General features: G+C 35.1%; 1 protein-coding gene and 2 long non-coding RNA genes across 4 annotated transcripts in view; 2 read left to right on the plus strand and 1 right to left on the minus strand.

The window, feature by feature from the left end:
• Window positions 1-22,415, minus strand: part of LOC123314406 (N-acetyl-D-glucosamine kinase) — a 103,976-nt gene that overhangs the window by 73,520 nt on the left and 8,041 nt on the right. Inside the window, exon 1 of one of the 2 annotated variants that reach the window (XM_044899693.1) lies at window positions 10,042-10,218. The exons of the other annotated variant lie outside the window; for it this stretch is intronic. Within the exon in view, the coding sequence (XP_044755628.1) occupies window positions 10,042-10,070 (29 nt within the window). The 5' untranslated portion in view covers window positions 10,071-10,218. Of the gene's footprint in view, window positions 1-10,041; window positions 10,219-22,415 lie in introns of those variants that run through there. 2 annotated transcript variants of the gene reach the window in all.
• On the plus strand, window positions 11,798-12,468 carry LOC123314409. The gene is made up of 2 exons (XR_006537813.1): window positions 11,798-12,076; window positions 12,140-12,468. It is a non-coding gene; the product is annotated as an uncharacterized LOC123314409 (long non-coding RNA).
• Window positions 18,298-19,816, plus strand: LOC123314410. The gene is made up of 2 exons (XR_006537814.1): window positions 18,298-18,843; window positions 19,298-19,816. It is a non-coding gene; the product is annotated as an uncharacterized LOC123314410 (long non-coding RNA).

Consider the following 22,415-nt stretch of genomic DNA (forward strand, 5'->3'; position numbering starts at 1 on the left):
TATCATGCAAAAAGTGCTCCTTGACGCCCAAAACCTATGTCTCAAATTTAATAAAAATATTTCAAGCAGTGTGGAAGTTATCAATAAAATATTTTTTTTCTATAATTTTAACACCCCGTATCTCGGAGAGGAAACATTTCTCGACATATGTTCATATGACAAACTAGGGCTTATTTTTGATGTAGAATACGAGGTTAAAAATTCTTGGTTACGATCTGGACCACCCTGTATAGACGCTGGATGATTTATTCACAAACAAGGGATGCCGTTTACTGCTTTCCGTGTCGAATATTCGGGCTAGAAAATACAAAAATTGGATCAAGTGAAGGAGTGTGGGAACACTTGGGTGAATACCTAAAGTCTCACGAATCTAGTCGACAGCACAAAGATTGTATGTTGAAGTGGATTAATTTAGAGAATGGCTTAAAAAGCTGTTGGCCCAATCACAAATGAATCAAGAAAGGCAAGGCAACGTTGAAGAGATATTTTAGAACGATTGCTAGCAATTGTAAAGTTTTTAGTATCTCATAATTTGGCCTTCAGGGGTCATAGAGAGAAGTTAACATCTGACTCATACAAGTAAGACAAGCGAAAATTTTATAGATTTAGTAAAGTTAATAGCCCGATTTGATCCTGTGCTGAGACTTCACCTGAAACAACTAAGGGATAAGACGATTAATGAACACTATATCGGAAAAAATATTCAAAATGAGCTCATTCAATTGATGGCAGGTCACGTGAAGGCTCAAAGTGTTGAAAAAATAATAAATTATAAATATTACTCATTTTCACTCGAGTTATGTTTACGACCTTGTATGTCATTTCTCTTCGATTGAAGAGAGCAGAGAACCTTGTTTCATGACTCAATTAAACCATGAAAGTTGTAGGTATAATAAAAAATAATTAACAAATGGAATGCAATTTGAAAAACAAGCATGAACAACGGACGTTGCAGTTTAAAAATCAACTAAAATAGGTAGGTCAACAAAATATGACGTGTATAGACAGTAAAATAACAATAAAGCATAAAATACTTACAATACTGTATGATCTTCTTTGTCAAATAAGACGCTACATCAATAAAACAATGAATCAACCTATTAGCATGAATATCACATTCATTACTCGGCAGCGAAAGTGAATGAAGAACCCAGATATGAACTGAATACGTAGCAAGGGTGACAATATGTTTATAATTTCTTCATCGTGGATTTGAGAGAATAATAACAACATTCGATTCATTCTTGATTTCAATCATTTTATGTAACAATCTTTTTTTAAATTGGTTTGCTTGCCAATGACCTCCGTTTCATCAAAGTTAAAAATATGTAAAGAATCTCTACTATGTTCTGCCAGAGCCGTACAGTTTTCTTTAGATTTCAGTGGGTTTATGCTATCCATCATATCCACGTAAGTCTTTCTACAGTTCGAACATGGAATCCGGTATATTACCCGTCTGTTCCGATATTCCTGAACAGTACTGTCAGTATTTCGGAAACGATGCCTATTGGCCCAGTCGTTCGAGTTCTATTGTTATTCGATTGCGGGCCAGTACTAGCAGCAATATCGGAACAGGCCCTACATCTGTCAAGAAATCCTTCGGGGTCCTAGTTTTCAGTACCGAATGAAAACGTTGCCCCACAGTATTTTCAGGGTTTTGCACAATATCAATTTGATCTGTTTTCAGTACTTTCCGGATCTGTTCAGAAACATTCTCGATGTAAGGTATTTTATAAAAAATTTTGCTGCTATCATTAGTCCTCGTTAATACGCTCTAATGAGCGAAAATTCACATCATTAATAATATTCATCTGAACTAAATGGATAGTCGTTTTCTCTTAGTATATTAGTTATCTTTCTTAGATTTTCTTCGTTAAACCTCGGATGGGATAGGTAAAGTGCTCTACGTTTCAAATTATCAATAATATTAAGCTTAAAATTAAAAATTGTTTTATATATGTAGCGTCTTATTCGACAAAGAAGATCATACAGTATTGTAAGTATTTTATGCTTTATTGTTATTTTACTGTCTATACACGACATATTTCGTTGACCTACCTATTTGAGTTGATTTTTGAACTTCAACGTCCGTTGTTCATGCTTGTTTTTTAAATTGTATTCCCTTTGTTAATTAATTTTGATTATACCTATATCTTTCATGTTTTAATTGAGTCATGACACAAGGTTCTCTGCTGTCTCTTCTAGTGCCCTGAGGATGTTAATAAAAATAAACGAAACGTCGGGCTATATATACAGTGCAACCTTAATATAACGAACCTCAATATAACGATTTCCTCGATTTAACGGATTTTTTCCTAATCCTCTTGATTTGTCCATAAGAGTCCAAGAGGGTAAAATAAACCTTTACATTACGAAATTTTTTTACGAACAACCTCTTTATAACGAATTATCAACTATCAAAGAAAAGTGTTAATATTGTTATGGTTCAGTTTTAATCAAATGAAAGTATTGTTGTGAGTAACAATTCAAATCGTACAAAATTTAGTTTCATATAAAAGAATTTTTCAGTTGGGAATTTCAATGAGGTTTCTCAGTTCTAAGGAGATCTAGGCTAGTTAGTTGTTCTTCGAATTTTAGAAAATTGTTACATTTGGTATGTTAACGTAGCATTAATGAGGATATTTAAATTATCAGAGATGCTCAGATTTGAAAATTTCAAGATGACAGGAAACAAAAAATAATTAATTTGTCAGATTTTTTCGATAGTATGAATGAAAGCATTGTTTTTGTAATTTGGTGCTGAATATTCCGTGAAGTGATATTGACAGGACAATCAGAGATATAAAGTAAGGTAATTTAGTAATTAGTATTTAAGTGTTTGTATTTTATCATTTTCTGATCGATTATAGGTTGTTGATTGAATATTAAATTTTTTTTATATATATCATTGATGAATTTATTTATTTATTCATCTATTTAATCAAGAAAAGGTACAAACAGATAATGAATCCACAATAGCACTAACTGAATTGAAATTTAAAAAAATATACTCATACATCATACTTAATTTCTTAATTTCCTAATTAAAAATAAACATGTCTCAAACAGAAAATTCAAACAATACCCATATGTATCCAATTGGACATACTTCCGGCTTAACAATAGCAACAAAAATAAATTTACGAGAAAGAAACCACATACACAGTTGAACCCCAAAGAAAACCCACCGATCCGACATCACCCTAGTGAAGGAGTTCACGCTTCAGCTCCCTCTTGAAAACATTTGAGGTGGAGTTGAATAAATCAACCCTAGGTGTCAGAGTGTTGTAACAGGTGACCAATCTACAAAGAGGAGAATTCTGAGTGACGTTAACCCTCCTAAAAGGTATACTGAAAACCTCCCTCGATCTTGTTACTCTCTCCGGCACTCTGAGGGAAAGGAGTTCCAAGATTCCTGGAACCGCAAAGGATCCATTCACCACCTTATAGAGAATGCACAAATCGCTCATCCTTCTCCTATCCTCTAGACTCAGACAATTGAAAAGTCCACGAGCCCGTGCATAGTCGTGCTTCTCTATGGAAAGACCGTTTCTGTAGCAAAGGTGACGCAACATTTTATTCTGAACATTCTCTAATCTCTTTATGTAGCATTTGTAACGCGGATTCCACACAACCGAAGCGAAATTAATCCTGCTATAGACAAATGCATAGTACAATGTTAAAAGTGTACGGTCCTGTCGGAACTGCCTCGACCCACGAATAACAAACCCAAGCATCCTATTAGACGCTGCAACTATTCTCTCAACATGCCGATCAAATATAAGTTTAGAATCCATGGTGACGCCCAGATCCAACACCTCGCTCACCTCACGCAATGGGTAAAGGAGGTAAAGGACTTTACAGCTGAGAACCCCCTTGAGAAAGAGTTAATAGAAAAATATTTCAAAATTCATTGGAAATTAGTATTAAATCAATTTCAAAAGGTTTATGAATCCGTTTAAACTAAATTTAAATTTTTTTATTCATGACAAGTTGACAATAAAGGGATTTGTATAAAACGGATCATAACAATATCTCTAATTAACGTATTTTTTCAACTCAAAACCTCTATATAACGTTCCCACTAATATATCCCTTAATCCAGTTCCAAAATGGTCGTCACGGCGTGATGGGTACTTTCCCACACGTCCCATTTTGGAGCTCCAAAAATTAGAAATATTTGAAAATAAAATAATAAAACTAGAAAGTAATTTGATGTAAATTTTGTGTATGGTTATGCGATTGTGCTGCTACTTTGTGATTATTGATCACCGCGTGCTTTGTTAAAGACTATTTTTGGGGATTGGTTCGACCAAGCCTCCTGCAGTTCCTCGGGACCCCAAGAATACAACGACCAAGATCTGAACTGAACTGTTATTGGGTACATAGTCTAATTGTGCTGAGCCCAGATTACCGTCATCCTGGTTTAGAGGGGCTGCTAGCCGGGGTGATGTGATTACCAAGAAATAGAAAGAAAGATAAGCCTAGTTGCACACACACCGATTTTGGACGGCCGATTTTATATCGGTCGTCCAAATTCCAATAGTGAACCACGTGTGGGAACGGGAGCTGGCATACACGCCGACCGCCGATCGATGCCGGTAAAATGCCGGTGAGCAACCGTCCAATACAGGCAATACCGGGATGTAGTGGCGTGCGTGACTATGTACACGTTTGTACAAGCACCGATTGTTTACCATTGAACTCAAGAAGGAGTTCTTTCTTGAGTTCAATGTTTTTTACCGACCATTTCAGTCGACTTTAGTTGGTTGATCGTTTGGACGGTAAAAATCCGGTGAGTGTGCAAGCAACTACTACCGATAAAATGTCGGCCGATTTTATACCGGCCGTCCAAAAATCGGTGTGTGTGCAACTAGGCTAACCCTTAATCCCATAGTACCTATGTGATTCAGTCGCGACAGGCTTCGACACGTTTTCTTCGTAAAACAGTCAAAGTTGTTTGATGGCAAGTAAGGTAAACAGTACTGCTGTTCTAGTTTCAATGGCTGAGAAACTTAAAAGATATTGTTTATCAGTCGTAAAAAAAACATCATCAAGAAGTTCTTCGCTAAAACAAGATGAGTACCTACGTAATGTTGAGGTGAATAAAACTGCAGTGGAACCTCGATATAAAAAATTCTAGACCGATCTCACCTCACTATAACAAACCTCAGTTTAACGAATTACTTGATATTATAACGTTATTTTATGATTTGAGCTCAAAACCTGTCATTTCTCTTCGATTATTACTCATTTTATTAGTTTTGTAGCCATCGAAAAAACCACAGCTGAGAGTTTGACGAATTATATAATCACAGAATTAGAACAGTTAGATATATCATTGCAAAACTGCAGAGGCCAAGGATATGATAATGGAGACAATATGAGTGGTGAAAAAAGTGGTTTCCAAAAACGTATTCTTGAAATTAATCCACTTGCTTATTTTTTACCTTATGGAAGTCATAGCTGGAATCTCATCTTAGGAGATGCAGTATCGTCTTGTGTCCAAGCAAAATCTTTTTTTGGTTTGCTACAAAGGATGTACACTCTGTTTGCCGGCCCAAGTCAGAGGTGGGCTATTTTAAATGTTCATGTAAAATCGTTATCGCTGAAACCACTTTCTGAAACTAGATGGCAGTGCAGGGTAGTATCTGTGAAGGCCGTTAAATACCAACTGAGCGATATGTGTGATGCTTTAAAGAATTTAGCAGAAAATACAACAGATTGTCGTTGGTCAGTGAATGCCATTCTATAGAATGGGAAATAACTACCTATGAATTTGTAGTTTCACTTGTCATATGGTATGACATTCTTACAAAGATAAATGTTATAAGTAGGATATGGCAAAGCGAAAACATGCACTCAGAAGTGGCTGTACAACACCTAGATGCATTCACAAATTGGCTGGATAATTATCGGGAAAACGGTTTTCAGTCATCCCTTGTTTGGGGAAAATGATATTGACAGAAAGTTCAAATAAGTTGTTCATGTGATATTGATGAACATAAATTGTACGAAGAACTGAATATGTTCATCCGTGTGTATAAGGGAAACGACGACATTATCCCGGTGCTGAAATACATAAGAGAAAAAAAATTAACTGAAGTTTACCCTACTATCGAAATAGTCCTGAGAATTATTGCCACCACACCTGTTACAGTTGCGTCTGAGGAAAGCAGTTTTTCGAGGCTTAAAATTATTATAACATATTTAAGGAATTCGATGGCACAAGATCGGCTTTCAGCCCTTGCTATTGTTTCAAACGAAAATGACGGAGCTCATTCGTTAGATTATTGTTCTTTAATTAAAGATTTCAGTCTTAGGAAAAGCCACAAACATCAATTTTGAAATGTAGGTATTATTTCTGTATTTGTTAAATTTGTTAATCTTTCAAAGTGAAATATTTCAAAACACAAATTTTAGTTATTTATATAACTCTGGCATTTCTCGTCAAATATGACAAACACCTACTCCAAACAACCCGACTTACTTTCGAATCACATACACGAAGGACAAAGACCTGCCGCCCGGAGCCTCGCAATGGGTAATGCCGCCGCTGTTCATCCTGGCTTACCATTATTTGGCTGATTTGATTCGATAAGTTGATACACGTTTTTTCGACAGTTTGTGAGAACTGTGTACTATTTTTTCCGAATAAATTTGTAGGCTTGAAGGAGCAAAAAGTCGCTTTTACGAGACGTCGCCACGAATGTGAGAACCTTCAATATCTCTTAATTTTTTCCTAGTCCTATTTCCGGCTATCTGTATTTTCCGAATGAATCCTGGTAATGACCACCTTATTTTAAAAACCGAAACGATGAATTTCAGAAGTTTTTCAATGTATTTGCTATTTTCGATACGGATACCTATCTAATGGGTATTCATTCCCAAAAGCAAATTTCAGGAAAACATTTATTCATTCACTTTGCGCGAAAAGACGAAGTACTAGGAACTTATAATTTTACTGAGCACTTACAACCCTCGGTGGAATTCATTTGGTAACACACAAAATATAAAAAACAGAACTGAAATTATTTACCTTGCCTTTTCCTCAATAATCCCAAATTTATAGGCATTTCCTTTATCAGTCTACAAAGACTGACAGTGTTTTTATAGCTGTGTGGCGAACTTTATTTTCACCACTCCGTAGCAAACAGCACTTGTACATTCCTCACCAAACACAAAAAGCGCTCCATTTATTTATTATGTCTTTGAAATTAGTAGCTTTTGTGAAAACTCTATCATGCCGTCTTATTTTGTTATTCATTGACGATTGAATATGAACCGAGCAAGTCTTCTTGTTGTCATAACTTGGTATATTGTTGCTACCCTGTATAAAAGGGCCCCATTGATAACATATTCTTGCCCAAGTCAGCATTTTCCAAAACAATATATAAGTAGCAGCATGGCGCTCTCAGTTCAGTTCAGATCGTACCGTTCAGACTGATTCTTCGTTCATATCGCATAGTTCATATTGATTTTCGTATTACTCAGATCTATTGATCTATTTTGTATCTTGTGCCTTCCAAATAAATTAATTAAAATAACAGTGTGTTATCCTTCGTAAAGTGACAATCTGATAGTGTTCATCACTAGAGGTTTTACGGAGCTTTACCTCAATAAAGCTGCCCTGGTGACAGCGACCCTGCTTTCTGTTAGTTTTTTTAAAAACTAAGTTTGTTCAGAAAGGAATACAACAATATACTGGAGCTTGAAACTTTTACATTTTAGACAAATTTTGGCATTTTTTCGAATGGTGATGATTTAGTCCTTCTAACATTCCTTCAAACTTCCTATGCGAAACCAAACATTCTGAAAGTTGTCTTGCGGGCAGGACAAATTGTACCGTCAGTAGGCCAATTGGACGTTCTGTCAGAAATGAAACCAATTTGGAAAGTCAAGGCCAATTACAGTAACAAATTGACCATTATCATTGCATATGAAGTATTAAAAGGTTGAATACTCAATGCTACTTCTACTCTCTACTTCTCGGATCCAAGGAATGAACGGATAGAAGAACATAAACGAAATTCGTGACATTTTGGACGTAATTGATGTCTATTCACAACTATTGTAGGTATGCAATATTTAATATCGAGTGAAGGAAAACTTCCTACTGGGGATTGAATGGGTATAATAAAGGTTCATTGCAGGTGTAGGTACTTGATGTATTTGTATTGTGTACTTTCTCACTTACATAAACTTGATACTCTGAGTGTCGTGTCTTCAGAAAAAACTGAATTGACATCCACTCACCAATCGGTCATTGTATTATATAAAGAGGTATTCTATACACGATGATTCTGTTATAGCAGGGACATTTGATGACATTTTATGAAAAATATGGAATTTATAATATAAAATCAGTAAAAGCTTCAATGAACAAATATAATCTCAGAGCAGTGAAATGTTTTCTTGAGATTTTTTCGAACTTTTTCTATGATCACCTAACCCACAGTTGGGTTACAGAGTTATCATGCAGAGAATTCCAATTATATTCACCTAACGGCTGGTTTCATAGTCAAACCTAAAGCCGCTTTAACTTTAAAGCTTCCTTTAACCCTACTAAAAATGCCAGTAAAGGAAGCTTTAAGCTTAAAGTGACTTTGAATTTGATTATGAAACCGGACGTTAGATGTCTAAAACACTGGTGTGTGCACTTGTCACTTTTTGCAAGCATCAACATTTCAGAAAATCGGGGATATGGGATCAGTTTCGTGGCGGCGCCGCCATGTCACTTGCTTCGTTCTATTCTTGTTTTACCAAAGGAAGTCCAATGATACTTTCTCGTTTTATTATGTTTTGCGTTGATTTATCGAATATCGATCAACGAGTGCGTAATATGAACTGGCCCATTTTGTCAGCTCATAAAGATTATTTGTGATTTACAGTTTAATTTATTTTCTTTGTAAAAACAAATCTGTCAATATTTCAACACTATCGAATAAGGGTTCGAAGGAGTATTGACTATTTTTCTTCAAGATAATTTCCGTTTGACAAATTGAATTCGTGAGGGGGTTCAATATGTTTTAAATAAAACACAGTTAACGGAAAGGGAATGTTCACTATATCTACTCATGCAGAATATTTGAAGAACAGACTCGAATAGATGTATATATTTTTGATTCTCAATACATGTTCATAACTCACATTACGTATTTCAAATACAGTTTCTCTGAAATATTGCTGAAGTTGCCATAAAACTTAGCAATATCCGTCCCGAATGTTCGTTTATCTGATTTGGTTCTGCCTCAAATTTCAACAACACCGAATTTTCAGCTGTAGTTCTCGATTGTCCATACAGAAAACTGAACGACATGTTGAATAAATGAATGTTCTACACTCCTTTCTCGAAACTAATACATTTTCACACACCAATAATCGCTTTTAAATACAACATATTCGTAAGTCGTAGTAAATTATTCAAAATTATTTTCAAATATCAATTGACAATGCTCTGTCAAATTCTAAACGGCGCTACCTACAGTGGGAAAAACGAAACTGATCCCATATCCCCACGAAATTGAAAACAAAATCGAATCAGTGAATACACCAGACTTTTACACATCTTATATTCACCCATCATAGTCAATGAAAAGTATTAAATAAGTAAATCTACCTAAAATATTTTGGGCATTAAACTGAAACGAACACGGACATATGGACAACATGGTATATTGAGAACTGCAACCTTAGATCTTCAAATTTTGAATTATGTTCAGTCCAATTTTTTTATTAGGTTTGAAAGGCGTCCAGAAATTAACAAGAAAAATTTAATAGGTATCTACGCATTTAACGCAAGCAGGATGAACACTATCATATTATCATCTCAGAGCGGTTGCGGCAGAAGTGATTTATAGGACTCATTTAGATTGCTCAAGTTCTGAATTATCCATGAAGCCAATTAAAAATTGTTTATTCAAACCTTCAACAGAATCAAAACAAAAATAACAGGAATTCTTTTTACTCAAGTTCAAATGAGAAAAAGCTACCTGGTAGATTACGTCTTCACATAAATCCATCCGAAAACTTATCACTTACCCTTCTATACCTCCTATTATGTTACTCATTTTAATTGGGATATATGGAGCATTCACAAACTAGTTGTTGTTCCACTCAGAAGAAAATCCGAATTCTCTCGTACCTCCTTCTGTTACTACACTCCAGCTTCTGACAGCCGACTGTCTACACGAGTTTTGTCGGTTCACATATTTTATGAATTGGTTGTAGTTTTCAATGCCATTCACGAACTTTGCCGAACTGGAGGCAAGAATTGCGACGTTGTCACGTTGAATACACAGAACTTACCTTACTGATTGGAGTTCAGGAACGTTTGCCAACCTTGTAAATTAAAGAAAATACTTTTTCAATGGAAACGTATTTTTTTAAAGTTATATTTGTGCCTTTCGGTCGCTTTCATCATTTTACAATCCTTGAAATGGTAAGGAATAATGAGACACATTGGAAGGCTAGTTGATTTCTGTGAAATGTCATTTATTCTGGAAATATTATCATGAAGGCAGAGTTTCGGACATGCATTTTCTTTCAATATTAAATAAATAATATCGAACTATCTTGTTTGGTAAACATTCTGACAATATGTTTTTATATGATTTCTTGCATACGTCATTGTCGTCATTTCAACGAATTTCTAGTCGGAAGTGAATGGACGAGTTCTGGAACGTTTGCCAACCTTGTAAATAATAGAAAAAACTGTTTCAATGGAAAAGTATTTTTTTAAATTATATTTATGCCTTTCAGTTGCTTTCATCATTTTACATTCCTTGAAATATCTCCGGCTCTCAAATCCAAGTGATATAAGGAAATTTATATTGAATTTTCAAGGTGAGTTTTGACATTATTCAGGAGAGATTTTCGTCTTTCGTGCATTATATTTATGGTTTCATCTATAGACTAATAATTTATTTATTATTAGATTATGGTTTTATCACAGAACACATTAGTAGTTGAGGCGTTCTGAGATGAAACCATAGTCTAATAATAAATAAATTATTAGTCTATGGATGAAAGTACAAATATAATGCACGAAAGACGAAAAAAACGCTTGGATAATGTCAAAACTCACATTGAAAATTCAATATAAATTTTCTTTTATATCACTTGGATTTTAGAGCCGGGTATATTCCAAGGATTGTAAAATGATGAAAGCAACCGAAAGGCACAAATATAATTAAAAAAAATACGTTTTCATTTAGAGAGTTTTTTCTATTATTTACAAGGTTGGCAAACATTCCTGAACTCGTCCATTCACTTCCGAAATTGAACTCTAAAAGAACTGGAAGGGCCTCTTAGGTCGACGAAAAGTGTGTCCAACTGAGACGGAAGATGTAGGGCAACCCATCTCTTTCTAATGGTGCGGAAACCAATCGAATATCCGCATCAGACGTCGGACGCAGTAGTCGTCTCACTTGAACGCCTCGGGTTGTTTTTGTTTACATCGTTATAATCCAATTATTAATAATTAAATTGAAAAAATTAAAAAAAAATTAAAAAAATTAATTAATAATTAAATTGACAGAGCGCAGAGAGAGATCTACTTCTTCCCCATAGACATATTAAAAGAGACGGAATTGTTTACATTGAAAACTGTCGCCAACATTCCCCATGCGTATTATTCAGCTACAGTCAGAGACTTTCTCTATGGCTACAGTCGACTACAGAAGAAACTATTCCCATTTCGTTCCCGTGTTGCAAGATTTCGGAAGTAGGAAACGAATTCAACGAATTCACAAATATATATTATAATTTATAATTCGAAATTCATAATTATGGCGGAGTTTTCTCAAATCCACATAACTATAGTGAAAAAATAAATAAATATAATGCAAAATGTATGTTCAATTTCTCATTTCATGAGTGCCAGCATTGACTTTCTAATCCTACCACGGTATGAAAGAAATTCTTCTTGCCATTTAGGCAACGTCGTAATAAGCGCTGCCCAATAGAATGAAGCCCTCTCTCTAAGCCTCTCCTCTTCAGTTATCACCATAGTAAAACGTAGCTCCACTCCGTAATCTGTGAGTTCCTCGTTGCCAATACAGGTGCAAGTACAACGGTACGGAATATTTATATTTTTTGACCGTTTTTTTGAGTTTAGAGTTGCGTGTTTTTTTTTCAGCAACATGGTTCGTAAGTGCGAAATATGTGGAAAGGACGGAAAAATCTCATCCGGATTTATCCCTCCATAGTCCATAGGTGAATCAACCTGCAGTGTGATGTTGTTCAGTGGCGTCGCACGTGGCAGCAAACATGTATTATTTTGATATCTTTTATATGAATCACATAAAATGTGTATATACCTGTTCACGCAAGAACTACTTGTGAAATTTTTTGTAATTTTATATGTTAATAGGAATTTTTCTCAACATTTTTTGTGGGCTTAATAATAAAAATAATAATATTCATCACTTGAAAAAGCCCAGATCATGTAAAAACTTTTTTATTGCATCAGATTTTTTTCTTAAAACCATCCAGATAGAAAATAATGAAATATCGTAATAGTAAATTATTGAAAACATCTTTCTAGATAGTGAATAGTGAAACCAGATTGAAATTCACACAATTTACAATTTTCTTTTTGACAAGTATCAATTATTCTCAATTCTTAAGTGTTAAAATTTTTTACACAGTTGAAAACCATACACATGCGTACGCACTATGAGGATTTTATTGTTCAAAATTTGGTTATTTCAAGAACGGAAGGAAAATGCGAAATATTCTCAAATAACACTTCCTCTTCAATGATTAACTAAAATATTCTCTTCTAGACTCCTTTGCAATTCATCGAAAATATGATAATGTTCATTTTCAATTCTAACGATAATTTGTACAATTGCAAAATATTGTACAGGGTATCCCAAATTCGATGTCCAATGAGGAAACTATATAGAATAGCTAAAGCAAAACCGATGATACATTTCAGAAATTTGAATTGGAAAGTTTGTCAGTCTAGTTTCCACGTATTAACGTGTCTATAGAAGGTTCAAGATTGGATCTGATGTGACTTCAAAGTTATGAGAACTTTTCGAAATAGTCGAAATAAAATGTTTTGGTGATAATTCAAAAAAAAGGTACAAAGGATCGTGTCATCGGTTTTGCTCTAGAGATCTCTTCTAGACGACCAATTTGGGACACCTTGTATATTTCGCCTGTTTGGTTCAGTGTGGCATGAAAAATAGAAAATATTTCCGTGGAATGTACAATGTTTGGAACTTTCAACTATGGTTTCTTACGAAAATTTGAAGATACTTGAACCAATAAATACCTATTTTTTATCGAAACTTTCATTATGTGAGCAATTCATCGATAGATATTTATCGATTATAATCATTAACCCGCTGGTTTGAGCTAGTCTTCCATGAAACGTTCCCGCTTTGGATGGGTAATGGGCCTGTTCCGATATTGCTGGTTGCTGGTTTTACTGGCCCGCAATCGAATAACAATAGAACTCGAACGACTAGGCCAATAGGCATCGTCTCTGAAATACTGACGGTACTGTTTAGGAATATATCGGAACAGACGGAATAAATAAAATACCGCACGCTCATGATCATTCTGGAACGATTGACGTAAGTATTCTTTGCGCCGTTGCCGATAGAAGGGGCGCGACAAGGAGGTCCGATGTTTTATCTTTGTTGCACTCGTTGTGTGGAACCTCAGTATTGGAATCACAACAAACCCGATATTTGTATAGTGATGTTTCGTCTCCTCGGCGTAATAAGTCTATGATCTTCCCTTTCAGTCTTCCTCAGTTTGCCTCAGTGGCAGCTGGTCTGTGAGGGCTATAGGCATAGAGAAAGGGAAAGAAAAGAGTAGTCAATTCAGTGTTATTCATGGGCGACCATTGAACTTTCTTTAGTTCAATGTGGGCGACACATTTAGTGGCTCCCCCCTTGGCTACGGGAGAAACTACTCCGAAAAAAATTTCGCGGGAAATTCAAATAACGGACGCGTTTTTGAAATAATATTTACCAAGTTCGAAAAATACACTCCGTCGCCTCTCTCTACTCCTATTGTTCTTTTTACCGAGTTTAGTTGGAAAGATTCGATTAAAAGAACGATAGGAGTAGAGAGAGTCGATGGAGTGTATTTTTCGAACTTGGTAATTATAGATTTTTAGACGAATCATGAAGTAGTGTAATAAAATAGAAAATCAACTGAAATAAATATATATTCATGAAAATATCAGAAAATTACATTTGTATAGGAAAAATATACAGAAAATTAACCGAAATAAATATATAATAGAAATATTTGACAATAAAATCTGTAATTACAATATTGTACATAATACATTATATAAAGGAACTGATCTTGTAAAGGGTTGAATGGATAAATAATATGAGCCAAACTAAACACAAAAACTGAACTTTGATATACATGAATGACTGAATTTGATGGATTCAGGATTTCTATGTGGTCATATCATATTGTATATATCATAATACGGCAACAATGGCGACCGCTGGTGATTATAGTGGTGAATTAACCAAGTTGAAAAAAGAAGTTTTAATAGAAATTATAATGTCAGGACAAGTGCCAGAGGGTGTAACTTTGAGTAATAACCTTCGAAAACATATAGTTTCAACTAGAGATCATTTTGTTGACTCCTTGGCAGATGTTTCAGAAAACGACAACAAAGTCGACAAGGACTTGAATGATCACTATTATCAATATAAACTAACCAAAGTGGAACTCGATGCATCGAGAAGACTATTGAAGGAGTTAGAGAAAACTATAGCCGATAAAAACTATATTATTGAACTTCTAAAATCCAAAAGAGGTTATGTAAACAATGATAACGTTGAAAGTGGAACTAGCGATGTTGCCGCTTTTGACAATGTTACGGAGTCCGAGGGAAAAAGTTCATTTACTGCTCGTAAAGAAAATAATCGAAATTCCAGACACAATCCAACGAGAAGAAGAGAGCCTACTGTGGGAACTTGCGACTCTTTACCCAGTACTGCAGATTCCGACGCCTCTTTTAGTGGAGCTATTAAACGTGCATGGCTTTATGTAGGAAGAGTAGATCAAAATGCAACGAATAGTAACGTTAAGAATTATCTGACAATGAAGTTTCCGGGTAGAGATTTTTATGTAGAGAAGCTACCTAAGAGGGACGATGCTAATAGTGTAGCCTTCAAGGTAGCAGCGGACATGTCACTGATGGATGAGTTGCACAGACCTGAAACTTGGCCTAGTGGAGTTGTGGTAAAGCAGTTTAGGTTTCTTCGGAACTGGAAAAGAAATAAACCAGGACAAAACATCACAGGTAACCACTTTACTGAATATTAACATAAATGGCATAGGGAATAAAATAAATAAAATACGAATGTTCTTGGAACAGAACAGGATTGATATACTGTGTATTACAGAACATTTTATGCAGAAACAAAATGTTGATAATATTTTTTTGCACGGGTACACAATAGGAAGTATTTTTGCAAGAACTAGGTATATACATGGCGGATCAATGATTTTGGTTCGGAATGACATTAAATATATTGAAATTGAAAGAATTAAACATTTATCTGTTGAGAAAGATATTGAGCTTTCTGCTGTCGAGATAGAAGGTGGAAATTTGGTCATAGTTTCAGTTTACAGGTCTCCAAATGGTGACAGTAAAAGATTTCTCAATGTTATGGGTGAGGCTCTTTCTATGGTCGATAATGGTAAGAATATAGTACTAGCGGGAGATTTCAACATAGATTTTAGAAATAAAAGAGAAAGTCATGATTTAATGGTTTTATTTGATACGTTCAACATGAAAATTACAACAACTGAGATCAGTCGAATAAACGGAAAAAGATGTATAGATAACATTGTAGTTAACTTCGGAATGTCTGGATCTGCAACGAGAACAGAGAACATGCACATGGGAGATCATCTAGCACAAATAAGAAACTTACCTGTAACAACTCTGCGTGGCACGAAGGCTGAATTGGTTTCCATGAGGATATATGATTCTGTTGCTTTGGGTGGTTTTCAGAAGGCGTTGTCAGGTGTGAGGTGGAACGATGTTTTGTCTGGCCTCTCTGCTGAGGATGCTTATAATAATTTTCACAGCTATTTTTTACAGGCTTTCAATGAGTATTTTCCTGAAATTAAAAAAACAGTTCGATCATCTGGTTGTGATGACGTAGGAAACAAAAAATTTGAGTATAGCGAAAATCTCAAAGTGATGAAGAATAGACTGGATGCTTTAGGTATTATATCTCAGGTAACGAAAGATAATTTAATATATCAAGGTTACGTTGCCCTCAAGGAAAAATTTTTCAAAATGGTAGATATGGAAAAAAGGATTAAAAATGAGCAGTTCATAAATAATAGTGAAAACAAACAGAAGGCTGCTTGGAAGGTAGTTAATCGAGAAATTGGATCTACTAAAGCAAGAAAACAGAGAGTAAACTGCAGAAATTATAGTGGCGAGGCGGATGATTTCAATAATTTCTTCTTGGATGTCCCCAAACAGATACTTCGCGACATTGATTGCAGTTCCCCTGATCCTAGTATATATATGAAAAACTTCAATTTGCATAACAGAACTATGAATTCATTTTTTCTTGAGCCTACGGATCACTCTGAAATCAGCAGTATTCTGGCGAATCTGAAAAAATCAAAATCTGAGGACATATATGGTGTATCTAGTGAGTTCATCAAGCGACGCGATATATCCAGTATAATACTTGAACCTTTGGTGATAATAATGAACAAATGCCTGGCTGAGGGTGTATTTCCTAATAAGTTGAAGCATTCAAAGGTTGTACCAGTATATAAAAATGGTGACACTGAAAACTGTAGCAGCTATCGTCCTATCTCGGTTGTTCCAGTTTTTTCAAAGATTTTGGAAGTTATCATTAAGAAGCGCCTTGTGAAATATTTTGAGAGTCTGAAGCTGTTTGTTGAAGAGCAACATGGCTATCTGAAGGGACGATCTGTCATAACTGCAATCAATAGTGTGATTCAGAGTGCAATTATTGGTCAGGATGAGATGGAGCAGTTGATGGTGACCTGCTGTGACCTGTCGAAAGCGTTCGATACGGTAGATCACCGGAACCTTCTTGAAAAATTGTCGTTTTATGGAGTCAGGGGTGTACCATTGGATCTTATGAAGTCCTACTTGGAATATAGAAGGCAGACTGTGAAATGGAAAGGAAAATATTCAGATACAAAAGAAGTATTGTGTGGAGTCCCTCAAGGGTCAATACTAGGACCCATACTTTTTATTATTTACATAAATGACCTAGTTTGTAATTTAAAGAGTGCTGATGCCTGCCTTTACGCCGATGATACCACGCTGATCTTGAAAGATGCCACAATTGATAAACTGCAGAAGAAAAACGAAATGACTATGAAGGACACAGGCTTGTGGATGTCATCTAACAGGTTAAAATTAAATAATGAGAAAACCCAAAGTTTGATCTTCAATCAGAAACCGGAGAAATCAGTTAAATTTCTCGGTATGTACATTGATAGTGGCCTGAATTGGATGAAACATATTGAGGTGTTAACCAAGAAACTTACCTCTGCAATTTTCAGTCTAAGAACCATCAAGACGGTTGTCACTTTGGGGGCTCTTAAGTCGGTATACTATGCCAATTTTCATAGTCACGTCAACTATGGCATAATGTTCTGGGGGACGACAACTTGGTCTCAGAGCATTTTCATCCTGCAAAAAAGAGCCATCAGAGTTATGTTCAACTTGGGTTATAATGAATCCTGCCGAGAGGCATTCAAGGATCATGGAATACTTACGGTTCCATCACTTTTCATTTACAACTTACTGTGCTATGTACATCAGAACTGGAAGGATTTTCCGACCAATTCTGTAAATCATGAATATCAAACAAGAAATAAAGATTCCTTGCAGATTCCAATGCATCGTCTGAAGCGCACACAGCAGGGCATTGACTTCTGGGGCCCCAAACTATACAATAAACTTCCTCCTGAGTTTCATGGCAGGCCCCTGATGATTTTCAAGAGGGAAGTCAAGAGGTTGCTTTTGGATGAGACTATATATTCCATAGAAGAGTTTTTGTTGAGAAAGAAAATGTGATAACTAATGACTGTTTTTTAATTTAATTTATTTGTTTGTATGTTATAACCTCGGTACTATTGTGATATTTTGTAATTATTTATTACTGTCGACACCATTTGTAATTTTTATTGCAAATAAAGATCCATCTATCTATCTATCTATCTATCTATCTATATCATCGTAATACTTTCTTCCAATTATTAGAGAAATACATACCATACTCCAATAAATCATGAACAACCGAGTCCACATGTTCTTCAAATGTAAACCAGAAAAATGTTACATGCGACTTTAAAAATAATTTCAACTTAGTGGTTATCGATGCAATATGTCCAAATGGCGGAAGAACAAACACAATCAAATTATGCATCTCAGTTAGAGTTGAAATCATATGTTTGGAGACTTAAGTTAGTGGCTTTTTATAATCATTTTTCTTGAATGCAACAAACAAATGTTCTATTTCCATTGTTTCTGAACTCAATAGTTCCATACATTTACTGCAGGAATGTTTGTAGCGTACTACATGTCAATTGTGCCCCCTGTATATATATTCCTTATATCTGCGAAGGCAATTGAATAAAACTTGTCCGTCGAAGACATATGTGCGATATTGATAAGCGCATCGGTTAACTGAGTGTACCTACGTTTTTCCTTTTTCCTTTGTCTACCTTCAATCAGTGCAAATAATTGAAATATTTGTCTAGAAATCATCTCGATTTTCAGTTATTTCGCTATTGTTACATAAAATAATCAGATTATCGTGTTTGGAAAACCCTCATAAAGGGGTAAGTAATTTCATTTTCGCTTGGCTATCTTTAGGTTGATTGCTTATTCGTTCTTTATTGAATAAGTTTTCGACGATAACATTTTCTTATTTCAGTGTTAAATGTACATATAAAATTCAGAGCATCTGCCGATTATTTGATTTATTTTAGGTTTCTAATGCTTTGCATGTAGAAATCTTATTCATTCTGCACCATTTATTTCAGGAAAATTTTTATAAAATCTGTCTGTTTCTGGATTAATTCACGTATGACTGCACATAGATTTTCTTTTTGGTTAATTGATTGAGATAATGTTCAATATTTTCTATTCATTCAGTTTGCAAGTGTTTATAAATTTTTTGTAAAATTTTTTTATATAATGTAAACAATTACTTATATTGAATCGCTTGATCCAGAGACAGAGAGAAAGTCATGATAACCTTGACTGTTCTTTGATTTGTATTGTCTTTCACAGTTTTTCCTGGGAGATAATTTTTCCTGGGAGATAATTTTTCCTGGAAGATAATTTTTCTGGGAGACCAATTCCTTATCGACTCCCTCAAAACTATCGAAACTTTTGGATTCCTTGGAATATAATTTTGGAAAGAAGAGGATTTTCCATCGTGAACTATTGACTGCAGATATTTACCAGCAGTAGTCATTGAAATACTCCACTATAGCTAGACGCTGTAGGCATCACTACCACCCTGATATTAATGTTCACCACCTTGAGACTATCTACAGGGAGGTCACAATAACTAGAGAGTTTTTCACCAGCCATTCTATCCATCAGCGACTGTACACAGGGTGTACAAAATTGTTAGGAAGTTTTCGCCGACATTTCCAACGTGGAGAAAATATACAGGGAAGTCCATTATTTTTATCATTGTCTCCGATATCGAAATTATTTACTTTTTCTTGGTCATTTATCAAATATTTGGTGCCAGATTATCTGTAAATATTGCAAATATTGTAAATAAACGCTTGTATATAATTGAGGATTGTGATTTGCCTGTCTGAATTTTTTTTGTTGCTTCTATTCTCAAAATTTAATTTTTGGGAATCCACTCCCACTCTCCCGACTGAGCTCGGACATTTAAAAATATTTGAAGCCGGAAAGGTTACATGTTCCAATTTTTTACAAGGAATCCTGCAACATATGCCACAGCCTGGGATACACAAATATTCTCTTTATTTTCATTCGAGGGTGGAACTATTGTATCTAGTTCATTATTATCGAGGCATGAAATGGACACAGGCTTGTCATCATGAAACAAAAAGTAACGCAAGTTGTACAATATGCCATTCTCATCATTTTCATAACTCTTGTTAGATTTAGAAATGATCAAATATCAAATTATTGCACCTTTATATGATGACATGTAATAATAACAGTTCGAATAGCAGCAAACATATTTCCCAGAGGATTCCCTAGATTGAGACTTCTAGTTCGCAAAAACTTGAATCCCTGGTCCCTACAACTTTTGTGTGGCATTTATTGTTTAAAGCCATCCAGACTTGAAAGGCATTTGTGTCTGTTTCTTCTGGGCATGGGATCTGAAAAAATATTCTATATTTTGGTATCCAAAAAATAAATAACATTATTACAATTTTGTGAAATCAAGCAATACATAATTTTAATTGATTATAGAAATAGAAATATATACAAAAACTCACCATGTGTTTAGAAGCAAACAATTTCTTTTTCGGGGAATAAACAAAAATCTCGAAATACTCGAACTTTCTGCAATAACCAAAACAAACTCAGACGGAATGACGGAAATCAGCTGACTTGAGTTCTGTCACAGATTACAGATTTCTTTCATCCACATCCACTAGTTCTTAAACTCGCCACCAAACACTAGCGCCATTTCCGACGGGATTCCAAAAATTCATAACCTAATTCCAAAAACGTGTCCCCCGTGTTGCCTATCTATTCGGCAGTCTCTCTTTTCTCTTGTCTCTGGCTATAGGGCTACAGTCCCCCATACAAGAAATCACAAGAAATCAATCCTTTTATGCTATTTACCTTCCCATACGATTTTTTATGAAAATATTACATTCCACGGTTATTTATATAATTTATTAATGTAAAACTTTCATGCGACTCCTGCAGTTTTGTTTATTTCAATCATAATCTAACAGTTCGTCCCTGCATGGGCGATGAATCGTATAGCCCCGAATTCTTGCATTCGGACAGTCATTCGGCTCCAGCCACAACTCTTCGTGTCGGTTGTTTTAAGGAGTAAAAGGGCTACGATAAAAGTCGCCCCTATCCGCTTCAGTCTAGCCGCTGCCCGCTAGCGTATAGACAACCTAGCGTGTGTTCGTATTTGTTTACGTTTTGAAATCATGGCGGACAATAGTGTTGACAATATTTTAAAAACTGATTTCGCGAGGCTTTCGCTGGCGGAAAAAAGCCGTATTAAACTGTTTGGTAGACCGACTCCCGATTTAAATTTAACCCAGGCAGATAAAACTCCAAAAACTTCTTACGCAAGACAAGTGTATAACAAGTGATAACGTATGGCAAGGGCAGGATTTAGAGATTTGAAGCACCTTAATGAAAAAATTAAGAAGCATGAGCTATTTGCCAAGCATGAAAAATTGTTCGACAGAATTAGCTTTTCTGGTTACGACTAATATCGCTGCTCAATTAGATTCAGCTTACCGGAATAATATCATTAAGCACAACGAGAAAGTAGATAAGAACAGGTATGTTTTAAAAAGAATTATAAATTGCATCAAATTTTGCGGAAAACTGGTTTTAAAATTTCATATTTTTATTATTATTCTAAAAGTGGCCCCCTAGTGAACTAGATCACGAGCCGTCACTGGTTTGCCTGCATCGAGATGCCATTCCAATTCTTTTAGAGTTCAATGCAGTGGTCTCGAACGTCAAACTGCGATATCGGTAGGGGTGATCAAAAAAAAACGGTAAATTCGCTCGAAATTCGGTAGATACGCCAGAGTGTTGTCGATAATAACGAAATTTTTTTTCTGAGAGTATGAGCAAAGAGTAACTTAACTGTTACTCTTTGGTATGAGAGCCGAGTTGGCGAATTGTGATGCATGGAAATAAAAATGAAGGATATCTATATCTCATACAATAAAGAACATAATTTTAATTGGGAGGTAAATTCATTTCGGAATATTTAAAATACAGAGGATATTATACATAATTAAAAATTAATTTCATAGCGTACATTAGTTTTAAAAACATTTAAATACAGAACCAACACAATAAATTAATTTGGCAAGGTATCTAACACAAAAATTTTGGGAAATCGGCAAAAAGTTTCTGAAAGTACTATAACAAATAAAGTAATTTCTGTCATTTCTACTACCGACTGTGGCCTGTGGCTATGGTAATGATATTTTTAAAGGCCGACCAGCTGCGGTGTTGTTTCGATGCGTACTTCTGGATTCCGTTATTAGAGGAATACCTGAACCGTCCCTCACTTGTACTTTCCTTTGAATTTTGCCGACGAGATCAATGAAAATAATGATGGTTCATAAATAAAATTACCAAATTCTAACACAACAAGTGGCTGGTTATATCTATTTTTCGAAAGATAAATATAATCCACAGC

This window comes from Coccinella septempunctata, chromosome 5 (genome assembly GCF_907165205.1).
Source record: "Coccinella septempunctata chromosome 5, icCocSept1.1, whole genome shotgun sequence".
Lineage (NCBI taxonomy): Eukaryota > Metazoa > Arthropoda > Insecta > Coleoptera > Coccinellidae > Coccinella > Coccinella septempunctata.